Here is a 17631-nt window from a genome sequence, read left to right as displayed (position 1 = left end):
AATCTCTCTGAATCTATCGCCTACCCCAATGGCTCTGGACACTCCGTACCAGTGACACTTGAACCCCAGTCTCCCCTTCCCCCAGCACCACTCTGCAATCCCGTCTTTCAGGCCCCGTCATCAGTTCTTGTGTCCTTCTGAGACTCTCATCTTCCTACCACCCACCTTCCCTGAACACCCCAACCCTCTCCTAACCCTCTTCCCCCACTCTGATCCCAGCTCGCATCCATGCCAAGTGTTCACAATTCCCTCTGACCTTCCCCTCTCTGGGGCAGAATGTTCTGTCCTTAGTAAGGGCCTCACTTTTGTCCCCTCTGCGCCTTTATAGACCTTGGGGTTCTAACATTTAACTGTCATTCATTCTTTGAGGCACTCCTCTGTTTTTGTGGATGGTTGCGAAGAAAAAGTATTTCAGGATGTCTATTGTGTACATTTCTCTGACTTTGAAACCATCTATATCTTTTATAAACCCACTGACTCTCAGAGCTTTCTGGGTTACACCGCTTCCCACCCTGTCACTTGTAAAAGTGCCATCCCCTTCTCTCAGTTCGTCCATCTCTGCCACATCTGCTCTCAGGATGAGGCTTTTCATTCCAGAGTTACTGAGAGGTCCCCATTCTTCAAAGAAAGGGGCCTTCCTTCCTCCACCATCAACGTTGCCCTCACCCACTTCTCTTCCATTTGTGCACGTCTGCTCTTACCCTGTCTTCCCACCACCATGCCAGGGATAGGGCTCCCCTTGTCCTCACCTACCACCCCACCGCCCCCACATCCAGCACTTAATTCTCCATAACTTCCGCCATCTCCAACCAGATCCCACCACCAATCTTTCCCTCCCCCCTCACAATTTCTGCTTTCTGCAGGTATCACTCCCTATGCAGTTCCCTTGTCCACTCATCCCTCCCCACTGATCTCCCTCCTGGCACTTATCCTTGCAAACGGAACAATGCTACACTTGCCCCTACACCTCCTTCCTCACTACCACTCAGGGTCCCAAACAGTCCTTCCAGGTGAGGTGACACTTCATCTGTGAGTCTGTTGGGGTCATCTACTGTATCCGGGGCTCCCAGTGTGGCCTCTTGTATATCGGTGAGATCCCACGTAGATTGGGAGACCGCTTCGCCGAGCACCTACGCTCTGTTTGCCAGAAAAGGTGGGATCTCCCACTTCGACTCTGCTTCCCAGTGCCATTCCTACATGTCAGTCCATGCCCTCCTCCGCTGCCGTGATGAAGCCACACTCAGGCTGGAGGAGATACACCTTATATTCCGTCTGGGTAGCCTCCAACCTGATGGCATGAACATTGACTTCTCCAACTTCCAGTAATTGCCCCCCTTCACCATTCCCCATTCCTGTTTCCTTCTCTCCTTACCTGCTCATCACCTCCCTCTAGTGCTCCTCTCCCTTCCCTTTCTTCCATGCCTTCTGTCCTCTCCTATCAGATTCCCCCTTCTCCAGCCCTTTATCTCTTCCACCAATCAACTTCCCAGCTCTTGACTTCACCCCCTCCCCTCCCAGTTTCACCATTAACCTACCACCTTGTACTTCTTCCTCCCCTCCCCCCACCCTCTTACTCTGACTTCTTCTCTTTCTTCCCAACCCCGAGGAAGGGTCTCAGACCAAAACGTCGGCTGTTTATTCATTTCCATGGACGCTGCCTGGCCTGCTGAGTTCCTCCGGCATTTTTGTGTGCGTTGCTTTGGACTTCCGGCATCTGCAGATTTTCTTGTGTTGGTGTGGTGACTTGTTGGTGCTTATTGTGAGGTTTCATGTCCCCCTCCTGCTGACTAGCACTGCTTGGAGATTAAACCTTCAACTAGAATAATAAATCAGCCACGATGGATTGGAGGAGCTGACTTGATGGGCCAAATGGCCTAATTCTGCTCTTATGTGTTATGGAATCACGTCTCGTTCAACTCAGACCAAGCAAGAAATAATGGAGTGACATCAAGTGAGAACTTGCAAAAAGTTTTATTTTCCAGAGTAATAAATAATCTCAGTAATACTTATTAGTGAAACTTAAAATATTTACTGAACAGATAATAAAATATATAAAGTACTTTCCTTTATAAGGACATTAGCAGGTAGAGATCTCTTTAAAACAGAGAATTAAGTGACACTTTGTGGCTTTAAGAGCAAGCTGGCTGCTCGATAGGAACCCAGAGAGGTTGAGATGTTGACAGAGTAGAAAGGACCAGCCGTTATACTGTCTGCACCACCCCCTTGGGTTCCAAACCTTCACAGTTCAGGCTAACGTATTGTCCAGGCGTGTCTCCCATGTGGCTGGGGTACACGTGAGGTTAGGAATGGTTCTTGGTAGGATTCTGGCTCAGAGTCCGCACTAGACCGTAAACATTGGAGCCCAGGAAAGCTCAAATTGAAACTAATAGGAGCAGCATTTCCTTCACAGATCATCTCCCTTGAGAATAGGTCCCAACGCACCAGCCCTGAGACTGGTGGTGCACAGGGGCAAGAGCGGTAGTATTGGCCAACGGGGCAAAAGTGTCCAGGGTTAGTTATTCAGTGAAATCTTCCAGACAACAGCAGGAAGCACCCTCCCGGCGGCCCTGCAGGTTGGTCGACGATACCGATGAGACTCGCGGGAAATGTGCGGGTTTAGGGCGATGTTCCGCTGGCGTTGTAGCAGGGGGTCATCTCGTGAGCGGTGAGTGATGCTACTTTTCCTGCCCGAGGCTGAAGCCAACGTCTGCTGATATCTGCATGGCTTGTTGAAGAGACTCTGAGCATCCAAGCTGCTTGTATGGTGGAATCCTGCTAGCTTGGGACGTGCCCCGACCCCATCTTCTCGTCTGTCGATACGATCAGCTCAGAGTGTCCAAATCCTATCAGACTTCTTCGCATCACAAAGCTCCTCAGGGAGGTCCTAAAGCTGGCAAGGCTGGACCACCGTGGCCTGTTCCCTCGACCTGGTGGGTGCTTGACCTCCTCTTTCCGATAAAGGGCCAATCCCTAGTGACACAGCACCTTGGTTTCAAACTGCAGCAACTGTCCCATGAAGCTGAAGTTCGGGGAAATGATACCCCTTCGCTGCTTGACAAAGTCGAAGGCTTCTTCCAGCCGCACCCGCTGCGTCCGGATCAGGTAGGCCAGGCAGATGGTGGCGGATCTGGAGATACCAGCCTGGCAGTGCACCAAGACTCGGCCACCGCCGTTCTTCACTGAATCTAATAGGAGGAGAGAGGAAAGGGTCATTAACACACAGTGTGGGAGGGTAAGAAACGTCAAAATCCCAACCCATGGTTATCCGAAAATCACTCATGAACTTTAAGCAGAAAGGAAACACATTGAGATTCATTGATCAATGACTTTGAGTCAGTGCTAAGGAATGCAATGCTAGCGTTCATTCTGAGGGGACTAGAATATAGAAGCAAGAGTGTAATGCTGAGGCTTTATAAGGCACTGGTCAAACCACACTTGGATTATGGTGAAGACTTCTGGGCCCCTTATCTAAGAATGGATGCGCTGGTATTGGAGGGGGTCTAGAGAAGGATTATGAGAATGATCCCCGGAATTAAAGGGTTAATGTATGATGGCTCTGGGTCTGTCCTCACTGGAGTTTAGAAGAATGGGGGGGGGGAGGGGGGGATCTCATTGAAACCTATTGGATGTTGAAAGGCCTAGATCATGGAGATGATGTTTGCTATCATGTCTAGGACCAGAGGGTGCAGCCTCAGAGTACAAGGACATCCCTTTGGAACAGAGATGGAGAGGAAAATCTTCAGCCAGACGGTGGCGATTCTGTAGAATTCATTGCCACAGATGGCTGTGGAGGCAAAGTCATTGGGTGTATTCAAAGCAGAGGCTGATGGCTCTTGATTAGTCAGGGCGTAAAAGGTTATGGGCAGAAGCCAGGAGAATGAGGTTGAGGGGGGATAGTAAATCAGCCATGATAGGATCAGACTCGATGGACCAAATGGCCTAATTCTGCTTCTATGGTTCATGGTCTGAGGGTTTAAGGCAGTGGTGGGATCTGAAAACAATGCAGAGCAAAGAGAATATTGATGTTGCTCCTGCCCCTGTGTGAAGAGCGAACAGCATCAATACTCACTTGACAGGGTGGGTGCCAGGAGGATTTCCCTCCGGGCATAGTTTTGGAGTTGGGGGGGGGCTCTTCAGAGAGATGAGGGAGAATTGGTTCTTTCAGGAATTGGTGAACCCTGGAACCACCTGTCTCAGACAGCCGAGATATTCAGTGAATTTACAGCCAAGAGGACCAGATATTTGGACAAAATTATAGACCTCAGACAGGAATGCATAAAAAACGGACAGGCCAGGATCATATTGAGTGATGGGCCAGGACGGTGAGGCAGAACTGACTACTTCAGCTCCTGGTCTCCAGCTCTGTGTGCACAAAGATCTCAAATCTCAGGACACTGAAGGTAGAGACAAGGGTTTGATGAGATTGCTTGGGGACTACCTTTCTACCTCCCAAGTCTGATGAATTAGTCTGGTGTATATCCAGGAAAGGACATTAAACAGGCCAGGGAGTGCGGGAACAAGCTGGATTGGCAGGACGGATGAATCAGAATGGGACAATAGGAAAGGCAGGATGGGTTAGAACTTTACTCCCTGGAGCGCAGGGGAATGTGAAAGATTTCAAAGAGGTATATAGCATTATGAGAGATATAGATCAGGTAAATGAAAGCTGGCTTTTACAACTGAGGTTGGGTGAGACTAGAGCTAGAGGTCATGGATTAAGGGTGAAAGGTGAAATATTTAAGGTGATCTTCACTCAGAAGGTGGCGTGAGTGTGGAACGAGCTGTCAGTGGAAGTGATGTATACGGGTCCAATTTCAACATTTAAGAGAAGTTTGGATGGGTGAGACATGGAGGGCTGCAGTCAATAGGCAGAATAACACAGAACGCAACAGCACAGTAAGGCCCTTCAGCCCCTCGATGTCACGCCGACCCATGATTAACCTAACCCTTCCTTCCTACGTAGCCCTCCATTTCGGCACGGACTGTTTGGGCCAAAGGGGCCCGTCGTGCTCCAAGACTCTAGGACGCAGTTATGAAAGAACTGCTGAATTTAGTCTGGATGTTCCAACTCACCGATGAAATCAATGGCTTCCTGAAACCAGGCACTGATGTCAGTCATGTGGCTGTCTTCCACAGGGATGCACTTGTACTGGAAGACTCCCTCGAAGCAGTTGGGGCAGTTGGAAGATACGTTGAGCAGCGCAGTGATTCCCAGCGACTGCAGCGTCTCCTTACGGGACGAGTGGTAGGCACTGCCCAGGTACAGGAAGGGCAGGATCTCCACCGGGCCACCCTGCAACCAGCAACACAAAAAAAACACGGCTTCAGAGCGCGGCCCAACACCAGGCAGGGGACACCCCGGTTACCAACTGTGCGAAGCGGATCGGAGAGCGGGTCTTACGGGGAAAGGGGTGAACGAGCTGAAAGGGGGAGAATGAGGGGTGACTTTGCAGAGGTGTACACATTGGTATGAGGCATAGGAGGGGTGGGCAGTCAGAGACTTTCTCCCAGTGCAGAATTGGCTAGCACAAAGGGGGCGTAACTTTAAGGTGATTGGAGGCAAGTTTGGGAGAGGGGCGGATAGCAGAGGTAGGTTTCTTTCCACAGAGAGAGTTGGGTGTGTGGAACTCCTTGCCGGGGGTGGAGGAAGAGGCAGATACATCAGGGGCTTTTAAGAAACTCTTAGATAGCTACATGGATGGTGGAAAAATGGAAGATTATGTAGGTGGGAAGGGTTAGATTGATCTTGGAATGGGGTAAAAAGGTCCACAAGACCTTAACATATAGGGACAGAATCAGGCCATTCAGCCCATTGTGTCTGCTTCACCATTTCATCATGCCTGATTTACTTTCCTCTCAACCCCATTATCCTGGCTTCTCCCTGTAACCTTTGACGTCCTGACTAATCAAAAATCTACCTACTTCTGCTTTAAATATACCCAATGACTTGGCCTCCACAGCGTCTGTGGCAATGAATTCCACAGATTCACCATTCTCTGGCTAAAGAAATTCCTCCTCATCTCCGTTGTACTCTGAGTCTGTTCCCTCTGGTCCTGGACTTACTGGAACCATTCTCTCCACACCCACTCTATCCAGGGCCACTATCTAGACTGGGGATTGGGTTGGGAGGGGGGTTGGAGGTGGTGAGATATTGGGGAGAAGTTGGAGAGTGGGGATGATGACAGGGCGGGGAGACTGAGAGTTGGGGAACGCCGGGCTAGTTTTGTGCCGAACGCGGAAGAGGCAGAAGGTGGGACGAGGTGTGGGGGTCTCACCTGGTCATAGAGCGGAGTTCCTCTGGCGATGAGGGTGGGCACCGAGCTGGTCTGCGGGTAGGAACTGAGAGGTTCCGTGCACATCTCCGGGAAGAGCGAGTGGAAGGTCTCGTAGCCTCCTGCAGAGAGAGAGAGAGAGAGATAGAGGGGTCAACTCGGGGTCCGTGTGTGCTCCCTGCCCGCCGCGATCTCGGGTTAAAGCGTGTGCCCGAGAGCTCGATCCCGGGTTAAAGCGTGTGCCCGAGAGCTCGATCCCGGTTAGAAAGGGGGCGGACGGGAGGTGTGGGAGTCCCAGGACATCGGTGAGGGACGGGGGCGATCCTCGATTTCAGATACGGACTCGGACCCGCGCCTTATCCCACAGCAGCGCTCCTGACCCGCGCATTGCGCGCCGATTCCACAGGGGCGCCCCGGACCCGCGCTCTGTGCACCGATCCCACAGCCGCGCTCCGGACCCGCGCTCTGCGCGCCGATCCCACACCCGCGCTCCGTGCACCGATCCCACACCCGCGCTCCGGACCCGCGCTCTGCGCGCCGATCCCACACCCGCGCTCCATGCACCGATCCCACAGCCGCGCTCCGGACCCGCGCTCCGTGCACCGATCCCACACCCGCGCTCCGGACCCGCGCTCTGCGCGCCGATCCCACACCCGCGCTCCATGCACCGATCCCACAGCCGCGCTCCGTGCACCGATCCCACACCCGCGCACCAGTCCCGCTCCATACGTGCACCCCCATCGCCCAGTCGCGGCTCCTTACCCTTCAGGAAGTAGACCTTCAGGGCGCTGGTGTCGAGCTGCGCACTCAGGGTGTTGAGGACGAGCCGGGCCGTGCTGTCCCGGCCCAGCGTGGCGGCGCTCGGGCTCCTGTCGTCCAGCACCAACACGGCGGGGTAGAAGCCACTGCTGAGGGCAGAGCGAACACTGTCCTCGGGCAGGATGCAGTCCAGGGCGATGGCTCCCTTCGACCTGCGCTTGACGATGGTGTTACAGTACACGTTGTGCGAGCCCCGTACGTGGGACGCGTTAAAACTGAGGAACGAGCGGCAGTCGAGGATGAGCACGCGTCCCTGCTCCTCGGCCAGCAACTCCACCAGGTGACAGCTCTCAATCTCCAGCGATTCCGTGGTGACCATGTTGGACTGAAGTCTGCCGCTTCTCTTCCAAGCTGTTTCGCCTTCCTTCTGTTCCAAAAACAATCATCGCCAGCCGTTAGCCACTTTACACCCTCATTTTTCAAACCTTTTAAAAATTACAATTTTGCAACCTTACTGTTGCTAAGTTCACGGGATAAGACAATAAATTGCTCTGAATCTAACCCAATTATGTCAGCATAAATTGCAAAACTGAGAGAGAAAAGAACAGATTTCTGATTTTAAACTCAAGAGATACTGCCGATGCTGGAAATGCAGAGGCGCATATACAAAATGCTGGTAGAACTCAGCAGATCGGGCAGCATCTATAGAGCGAAATAAAAGTCAGCGTTTCGGGATCTCTGTTCCTTTCCATAGATGTCTGATCTCTCAGTGGGTAGGAAAGTCTGCATACTTACTCGGAACTAAGTCGAATTAATATTGTGCGTTGCAAATAACTCCTCTTCGCCTAGTTCCAATTCATCTGCTATAAGGTCCGGAGCAATTATTTTATAGTCTCGGGATCCGGAACGCCCGCTGGGACCTGCCATATTAGGAAGCTGACGTCACGGGGAGTCACGCCTTTTCTGTCCACATGAGGTCGTGTGTCGTCACTGCACGTGGGGGGGGGACACCCCGCACGGGCTGTGACGTGTTGGGTACTGTGGGAGGCGGGGCAACGGACTCTAACAAAATGATACTTGAAGTTTTGCCCAAAAAATCCCAGGGACGGAGGTGAAAGTTTTTTTAATATAGGGTTCCCCCACTTACCACGTCACTTTTCCCAGTCAGTCCATGGGCGCTTACTAGAAACACCCTGTTTAGGAATATCCTCAGCAGCCCCGTATTCAACAGGCCAAGAACCACCTCCCACCACCACCCCCCCCCCCACCCCGCCTAACCTCTCAAATGTTATACAGTAATTATTCCAATCAGATGACGGACAGTCGGACAGGTAGAGTCATAGAACACTACAGCACAGCAGCAGGCCTTTCTGCCCATCTAGCTCATGCAAACCTAGTCCCATTGACTTACTCCTGGACCGAAACCCTCCATGCCTCTCGCATCCATGTACCGATCCAAACCTCTCTGAAATTACTATTATTATTGTTATTAATATGATTGCGATACAGTGCAGAATAGGCCCTTCTGGCCCTTTAAGCCTCACCATCCAAACAATTCCCTGATTTAATCCTAGCCTAATCACAGGACAATTTACAATGACCTACTAACCTACCAGCCAGTAGATCTTTGGACTGTAGGGGGCGGGGGAGGGAGGGACCAGAGCAGCTGCATGAACCCATGAAGTCACAGGGAGAAGGTACAAACTCCTTACAGGCAGTGGTGGGAATTGAACCCAGGTCACCTGAACTGTGCTAACCACTACGCTACCGTGCCTCACCAGTAATGTTGCAATCGAACCCACATCTACCACTTCCTAGGAAAAGGTTTAGAGAAGGTTAAATTGATGAACTGGAACAATACTGTCACATGTACCAATGGCATGTAATACAGGTCATTTCGTCACGTCGCTGCATTGAGGTAATACAAAGGGAGAACAATAACAGCAAGAAGGCAGAGTCACAGAGACAGTGCAGTGCAGACAGACAATAAAGTGCAAAGCCATGACGCAAGCTAGACTTATTTAATTACTGGCCGTAACGCGGCTGGTGTTTAGGGCAGCAATGAAGGTCCTCCATCTCTGTATAGAAGGATTCTTCATCGCTGTTTCTGTAAAAGTATTGTTTTACCGGTCAGGGATGTTGCCCTGAGCCGAACCCCTGGACCTGGAGGACTAGTGGACCAATCTTAGTCTGGGCTCTTGACCTGTTTGGCACGGGTGACCCTACCAAGAGGCCAAGCATAAGTCCTTGACCCCAGCCAACACAGCTCTCCAGGTCATTGAGGCGTGAAAGCTTCCAAACCCTGTGACAAGACTGTGGTTCTCCTGGAGGAACAGGAGGTAGAATTGTAAAAATAAATAGTCATACTCAGACCAGAGATAAGGATATCCCAATGATAACAATTAACCGTGAAATGGCCAGATTCAAGTGGCATGGCAGCTGCTACAGAAAACGAAGAAGTTTCTAGAAAGATACAGAAGCAACTGTTAGCAATAGCTGGAGACAATTATACGTATATACTGTAGATGATTATATAAATGAGGTGGCGGGTTGGTGATACTTCTGTACCACAGGAGGTGTCAGGCGCTCCTCCCTTGAACGGCCTCGATAGAGTGGATGTGGAGAGGATGTTTCCTATGATGGGAGAGTCTAGGACCAGAGGATCAGAGGGGCGACCCCCCGCCACCGGATCAGTGTTAGGTGAAGCCATGGGGAGCAGGTGGTGGATGGTCGTAAGAGCAGCCAGTGCAGATCACAAGTCCTGGTTATGTGACCACTGACGCCAGGCAGACAATCTCTGAAGAGTATTGATAATGGCTGGGGTCACCCGTCTTGTGAAGACACTGTCCAGAAGAAGGCAATGGCAAACCACTTCTGTAGAAAAATTTGCCAAGAACAACCATGGTCATGGAACGAGAAAAGAATAAGAAAAACAGAATGAAGGGGGTCAAGAGGCAGGTGGAAGACCATGATTGCCCACATCATACGATATGGCACATAATGAAAAATACAAGCTAGTCAACAGTGGAGCCAGAGTGTATCATCCGCACAATTTCTAAGATTCCAAGATAGCATCTCACATTACCTGGAAGGTCAAGGTTGCAAGTGCAGATGAAATCCAACACCATGTCCTATCCTGACCCAAAAATGCATTCAATAGCCACTTTATTAGGTACACCTGTACACCTGCTCATTAAGGCAAATATCTAATCAGCCAGTCATGTGGCAGCAACTCAGTGAATAAAAACATGTAGACATCATCAAAAGGTTCAGTTGTGGTTCAGGGCAAATATGTAAGAAATGTAATCTAAATGGCTTTGACTGTGGGAAGATTGTTGGTGCCAGATGGGTTGGTTTGAGTATCTCAGAAACTGCTGATTTCTGGGATTTTCTCGCACAACAGTATCTGGCACAGGGGTTCCCAATCTTTTTTTCTCCCGTGGACCCCTACCATTACCCGAGGGGTCCGTGGACCCCAGGTTGCGAACCCCTGCTCCAGAGTTTACAGAGAATGGCGCAAAAAACAAAGAAACACCCAGTGAGTGTCAGTTCTGTGAGTGAAAACGCCTTGTTAATGAGAGAGGTCAGAGGAGAATGGCCAGACTGGTTCAAGCTGACAGGAAGGCGACAGGAACTCAAATAACCACGTGATACAACAGTGGTGTGCAGAAGAGCATCTCTGAATGCAGAACAGCAACATCGCTGAATGGGCTACAGCCACAAACACACAATCAGTGGCCACTTTATTAGGTACAGGGGGTCCCACTGAATGTATATCACAATCCATTATCTTCACTGCGGCTTCCTCCTCTGGAGCAGTAACTACTGTATACTACAGGGAAATGAGCTCAGGTGAGTATCTTTGTGTTTCCTGGCATTTAAAGATTAAAAATTAATTTTTCTGTCACATAAGTATTGAAACATACAGTGAAGTGTGGCACTTTTCATCATATCAAATCAAAGAGGACTGATTTGGGACTGATGTTTGTCCTTATGGCCAGAGAGGCTAATTATCAAACAGCAACATTTCAACATAAATAGCAACACAGGAGATTCTGCAGATGCTGGAAACCCAGAGCAACACACACAAAATGATGAAGGGTCTCAGCCAGAAACATTGACTCTTTATTCCTTTGCATAGATGCTTCCTGACCCTTTGAGATCCTTCAGTATTTTGTGTGAGTTACCCTGGATTTCAAGCATCTCCAGAACACCGTGTCTTTAGGAGATGACCAGTTGAGTTTCAGAGGATGTTAGGATAAAATTCTTCCTGTTATTTTATGGTGTATTCAGTAATGACTTGAACAAAACCAAGTTACTCTATGTTCCAAATCTAACTCAGCTTTGAGTCCATATATATCACCACATATGACCCTGAGGTTCATTTTCTTTTGGGCATTCAGAGTAGAACAAAGAAACACATAGAATCAATGAAAAACCACAGACAAACAGCCAATCTGCAAAACAAACCAAACAGTACAAATACAAAGAAAAAGTAATAAACAACACTGAGAACATAAGTTGCAGAGTGAGTCTGTAAGTCGTGGAATCAGTACAGAGTTCAGCTGAGTGAAGTTGTCCAGCATGGTTCAGGAACCTGATGGTTGTAGGGTAATAACTGTTCCTGAACCTGGTGATGTGGGACCTGATGGTTGAGGGGTAATAACTGTTCCTGAACCTGGTGGTGTGGGACCTGATGGTTTAGGGTAATAACTGTTCCTGAATCTGGTGGTGTGGGACCTGATGGTTGTAGGGTAATAACTGTTCCTGAACCTGGTGGTATGGGACCTGATGGTTGAGGGGTAATAACTGTTCCTGAACCTGGTGGTATGGGACCTGATGGTTGAGGAGTAATATCTGTTCCTGAACCTGGTGGTGTGGGACCTGATGGTTGAGGGGCAATAACTGTTCCTGAACCTGGTGGTGTGGGACCTGATGGTTGTAGGGTAATAACTGTTCCTGAACCTGGTGGTGTGAGACCTGATGGTTGAGGGGTAATAACTGTTCCTGAGCCTGGTGGTGTGGGACCTGATGGTTGAGGGGTAATAACCGTTCCTGAACCTGGTGGTGTGGGACCTGATGGTTGTAGGGTAATAACTGTTCCTGAACCTGGTGGTGTGGGACCTGATGGTTGTAGGGTAATAACTGTTCCTGAAACTGGTGGTGTGGGACCTGATGGTTGAGGGGTAATAACTGATCCTCAACCTGGTGGTGTGGCACCTGATGGTTTAGGGTAATAGCTGTTCCTGAATCTGGTGGGGTGGGACCTGATGGCTGAGGGGTAATAATTGTTCCTGCACCTGGTGATGTGGGACCTGATGGTTGAGGGGTAATAACTGTTCCTGAACGTGGTGGTGTGGGACCTGATGGTTGAGGGGTAATAACAGTTCCTGAACCTGGTGGTGTGGGACCTGATGGTTGAGGGGTAATAACTGTTCCTGAACCTGGTGGTATGAGACCTGATGGCTGAGGGGTAATAACTGTTCCAGAACCTGGTGGTATGGGACCTGATGGTTGAGGGGTATTAAATGTTCCTAAACCTGGTGGTGTGGGGCCTGATGGTTGAGGGGTAATAACTGTTCCTGAACCTGGTGGTATGGGACCTGATGGTTGAGGGCTAATAACTATTCCTGAACCTGGTGGTGTGGGACCTGATGGTTGTGGGATAATAACTGTTCCTGAACCTGGTAGTGTGGGACCTGATGGTTGAGGGGTAGTAACTGTTCCTGAACCTGGTGGTGTGGGACCTGATGGTTGAGGGGTAATAACTGTCCCTGAACCTGGTGGTGTGGGACCTGATGGTTGAGGGGTAATAACTGTTCCTGAACCTGGTGGTAGGGGACCTGATGGTTGAGGGGTAATAACTGTTCCTGAACCTGGTGTTGTGGGACCTGATGGTTGAGGGGTAATAACTGTTCCTGAACCTGGTGGTGTGGGACCTGATCGTTGAGGGGTAATAACTGTTCCTGAACCTGGTGGTGTGGGACCTGATGGTTGAGGGGTAATAACTGTTCCTGAACCTGGTGGTGTGGGACCTGATGGTTTAGGGTAATAACTGTTCCTGAATCTGGTGGTGTGGGACCTGATGGTTGTAGGGTAATAACTGTTCCTGAACCTGGTGGTATGGGACCTGATGGTTGAGGGGTAATAACTGTTCCTGAACCTGGTGGTAGGGGACCTGATGGTTGAGGGGTAATAACTGTTCCTGAACCTGGTGTTGTGGGACCTGATGGTTGAGGGGTAATAACTGTTCCTGAACCTGGTGGTGTGGGACCTGATCGTTGAGGGGTAATAACTGTTCCTGAACCTGGTGGTGTGGGACCTGATGGTTGAGGGGTAATAACTGTTCCTGAACCTGGTGGTGTGGGACCTGATGGTCGAGGGGTAATAACTGTTCCTGAACCTGGTGGTATGGGACCTGATGGTTGAGGGGTAATAACTGTTCCTGAACCTGGTGGTATGAGACCTGATGGCTGAGGGGTAATAACTGTTCCAGAACCTGGTGGTATGGGACCTGATGGTTGAGGGGTATTAAATGTTCCTAAACCTGGTGGTGTGGGGCCTGATGGTTGTAGGGTAATAACTGTTCCTGAACCTGGTGGTGTGGGACCTGATGGTTGTAGGGTAATAACTGTTCCTGAACCTGGTGGTGTGGGACCTGATGGTTGAGGGCTAATAACTATTCCTGAACCTGGTGGTGTGGGACCTGATGGTTGTGGGATAATAACTGTTCCTGAACCTGGTAGTGTGGGACCTGATGGTTGAGGGGTAGTAACTGTTCCTGAACCTGGTGGTGTGGGACCTGATGGTTGAGGGGTAATAACTGTCCCTGAACCTGGTGGTGTGGGACCTGATGGTTGAGGGGTAATAACTGTTCCTGAACCTGGTGGTAGGGGACCTGATGGTTGAGGGGTAATAACTGTTCCTGAACCTGGTGTTGTGGGACCTGATGGTTGAGGGGTAATAACTGTTCCTGAACCTGGTGGTGTGGGACCTGATGGTTGAGGGGTAATAACTGTTCCTGAACCTGGTGGTGTGGGACCTGATGGTTGAGGGGTAATAACTGTTCCTGAACCTGGTGGTGTGGGACCTGATGGTTGAGGGGTAATAACTGTTCCTGAACCTGGTGGTATGGGACCTGATGGTTGAGGGGTAATAACTGTTCCTGAACCTGGTGCTGTAATCTCTAAGGCTCCTGTATCTCCTTCCCGATGGTAATAGTGAAAGAGAGCATGGCCTGGATGGCGAGGCCCTTGATGATGGATGTTGCTCTCTTGTGGAATACTCCATCTACTCAGTGCTGGGAGGGCTTTGCCTGTGAGGAGTTGGACTGAATCCACTGCAGTTTGTCAATCTGTTGTCGTCCGTATGTCTTGGGTGTGACCAAAAGAATGAAATATGACACTCTTTTAATTCCATCAGCTTTCCTTTCTACCTAGGAGGCCTGGTGGAGTTTGCTGTTGCTCTACCAGTGTTCCAGGTAGATTCACCCCTGAATGGAGGCCAATTCACAACAGATTGCAACTAACCACTCTATCAAGGAAATGCAGTTCTAATCCTGGCCCGAATTCCTTAAATTACGCACATCAATACTCGCGACCTTCTGCAGATGCGCAGTGGAGAGCATCCTAACAAACTGCATGGCCTCACGATACAGAACCTGCACGGCGGCAGACAGGAAGGCTCCACGACGGGGAGTAAGACTGCCCAACGCATCACTAAGGCCAGCAAAATCATGAAGGATCTTACCCACCCTGCTCATGGACTGCTTGTCCCACTCCTGTCAGGGAGGAGGCTACGTAGCATCCAGGTCAGGACCACCAGACTCAAAAACAGTTATTTTCCCCTAGCAGTTAGGCTGATCAACATCTCCACCCACTCACCCACCCCTCCACAGCTCCCACTACCACTACTTTATCATTTCCTGTCAGAGTCACCTTACCTACAGACACACCTGTGCCTAGCATCTCTTTATAGACATACAATCATAAGCTATCGTGTGTAGTTATATTTTTGTTTTTTTATTATTGAGTTCTTTATCTTATTGTGGTTTCTGTTTTTTGGGCTGCATGAGATCTGGAGTAATAATTATTTTGTTCTCCTTTACACTTGTGTACGGGAAATGACATTAAACAACCTTGAAGACGTTTTCAATAACTGTTTGCATGCTGAACTGCGGTTCAATTTGCATTTTTAATGAACTTCCTCTTGTCATCGTCATGGTGATTTTTATCTCAGCTCTTTTTTTGACACATTTCAAACTTTGTGGCAGGAAGAGCAGAGCAAAAAAAAAACAAAAACAAGATGTCATACGCCCTGTGAAAGCTTCCTGAAGATATTATTACAACCTGCGCACCGCTGAAGCAACGAAGTTGTGAAAACAGCCCCCGCCACACCCTGTGTGTGCTGCCAACAGGCCGGATTTGCTCTGGTATCTCATTCTGTGTTGATATTCCCACCTCGCCCAGAATGAGGACCAGGTCTATTGTCACTGACATGTGTCATGGTATTTGTTGTCTTGCGTCAGCAGTACGGTGCAAAATATAAAAAAGATGCTGTAAGTTGCAATAATAGATAAATAATATTAAAAATGTGCTGCAAAAAGAGAGGAAGTGTGAGGAAGTGTTTGTGGGTTTCTTGGCCCTTTCAGGAACCTGATGGTGGAGGGGAAGAAGCGGTTCCTGAAACATTCGTTTTGGGTCTTTGGGCTCGTTTACCTCTTCCCTAACGGCAGCAATGAGATGAGGGCATTCAAAGTTCAAAGTAAACTTTATTAAAAGTACATATAGGTCACCATAAACAACCCTGAGATTAATTTCCCTGCAGACACACTCAGCAAATCGATAGAATTCTAACTATAACAGGATCATTAAAAGATCAACCAGAAGTGAAGAAGACAGCAAACTGTGCAAATGCAAATGTAAATAAATAGCAATAAATAATGAGATAATGAGATAAAGAGTCCTTAAAGTGAGATCACTGGTTGTGGGAACATCTCAATGGATGGACATGTGAGTGTGGTTATCCCCTTTTGTTCAAGAGCCTGATGGTTGAGGGGCAGTAACTGTTCTTGAACCTGGTGGTGTGAGTCCTGAGGCTCTTGTACCTTCTACCTGATGGCAGCAGCGAGAAAAGAGCATGATCTGGGTGGTGGGGATCTCTGATGATGGAGGCTGCTTTCCTACCATTGTGTTTCATGTAGATGTGCTCATTGGTGGGGAGGGCTTTGCCTGTGATGGACTGGGCCAAATCCACTACCATTTGTAGGATTTTCTGCTCAAGGGCATTGGTGTTTCCATACCAGGCTGTGATGCAGCCAGTCAATATACTCTCCACCACACATCTATAGAAGGGCATGTTCTGGATGGTGAGAGTCTGTCACGATAGATACCCCCACCTTCTAGAGGCATCAGCTTTTGAAGATGTCCTCGACATTGGGGAGATTGGTACTCATGAGGGATCTGGCTAAGTTTACAATCCTTTGTAACGTTTTCTGATCCTGAGTATTGGAGCCTGCTTACTGGACAGCGATGTAACCAGTCAGAACACTGTCCACCATTCAGCTGTAGAAATGTGCTGCCAGTACTCCTCAATCAGATAGTTTATTGCTATTCTTCAGAACGTAAGTGTGAAGGAGAGGGAAATGATTATTACTCTGGATCAGACGCAGCACAATAAAACACAACAAGCATAAAGAACACAATAAAAGAACAAAAAAACAATATGCATAAATATAAAAGCAATACTATAAAGCATAATCCACAAGTACTGAGTGTAACTGGATATTCAGTGCCCATAAAATGTATTCACCCCCACCCCCTCGGAAGTTTTCATGTTTTACTGTTTTACAACATTGAATCACTGTGGATTTAATTTGGCTTTTTTAACACTGATCAATAGAAAAATAATTTTTGTATCAAAGTGAAAACAGATCTCTACAGTGATCTAAATTAATTACAAATATAAAAGACAAATTAATTGATTGTATAAGTATTCTCCCCCTTCAAGTCAGTATTTAGTAGATGCACCTTTGGCAGCAATTACAGCCTTGAGTCTGTGTGGGTAGTTCTCTATCAGCTTTGTACATCTGGATTCTGCAATTTTTCCCCATTCTTCTTTACAAAACTGCTCAAGCTCTGTCAGATTGCCTGAGGATTGTGAGTGAACAGCCCTTTTCCAGTCCATCCACAAATTCTCAGTTGCTTTGAGGTCTGGACTTTGACTTGGCCACTCCAGGACATTAACTTTGTTGGTTTAAATCCATTCCTGTGTAGCTTTGGCTTTATGCTTGGGGTCATTTTCTTGCTGGAAAACAAATCATCTCCCAAGTCACAGTTCTCTTGCAGATTGCATCAGGTTTTCCTCCAGGATTTCCTTGAATTTTGCTGCATTCATTTTACCCTCGACCTTCAGAAACCTTCCAGGACCTGGTGCAGTGAAGCATCCCCACAGTAGGGATGGTGTGTTTTTGATGATGTGTGGTGTTTGGTTTATGCCAAACTTAGTATTTAGTTTGATGGCCATGGCTATGGTCTATGGTTTCATCAGACTATAGAACTTTCTTCCAGCTGGACTTCAAAGTCTCCCACAAGTCTTCTGG

At 48.7% G+C, this 17631-nt stretch overlaps 1 protein-coding gene across 1 annotated transcript; it reads right to left on the bottom strand.

Moving 5' to 3' along the window:
* Positions 1-1953: 1953 nt before the first annotated feature.
* dusp2 (dual specificity phosphatase 2) lies at positions 1954-7883 on the bottom strand. Its single transcript, XM_063057150.1, has 5 exons — positions 7827-7883; positions 7035-7458; positions 6276-6394; positions 5074-5293; positions 1954-3185 (listed from the first exon to the last, which is right to left on the bottom strand). Exons 2-5 carry the CDS (start codon positions 7408-7410, stop codon positions 2971-2973), a joined length of 930 nt encoding a protein of 309 aa, XP_062913220.1. The 5' UTR covers positions 7411-7458; positions 7827-7883; the 3' UTR covers positions 1954-2970.
* Positions 7884-17631: the final 9748 nt, after the last annotated feature.

Source organism: Mobula hypostoma, chromosome 8 (assembly GCF_963921235.1).
Source record: "Mobula hypostoma chromosome 8, sMobHyp1.1, whole genome shotgun sequence".
Lineage (NCBI taxonomy): Eukaryota > Metazoa > Chordata > Chondrichthyes > Myliobatiformes > Myliobatidae > Mobula > Mobula hypostoma.
Note: the sequence above shows the minus strand (reverse complement) of the source record. Positions and strands in the feature narration are given on the sequence as shown.

Coding starts and splice junctions, on each gene's coding strand:
- dusp2 (XM_063057150.1), bottom strand. CDS start 7,410: ATGGTCACCACGGAATCGCTGGAGATTGAGAGCTGTCACCTGGTGGAG. Junction 5,294..6,275: donor GAACTCCGCTCTATGACCAG/GTGAGACCCCCA, acceptor TGCTGGTTGCAG/GGTGGCCCGGTGGAGATCCT. Junction 3,186..5,073: donor GGAAGCCATTGATTTCATCG/GTGAGTTGGAAC, acceptor TCCTCCTATTAG/ATTCAGTGAAGAACGGCGGT.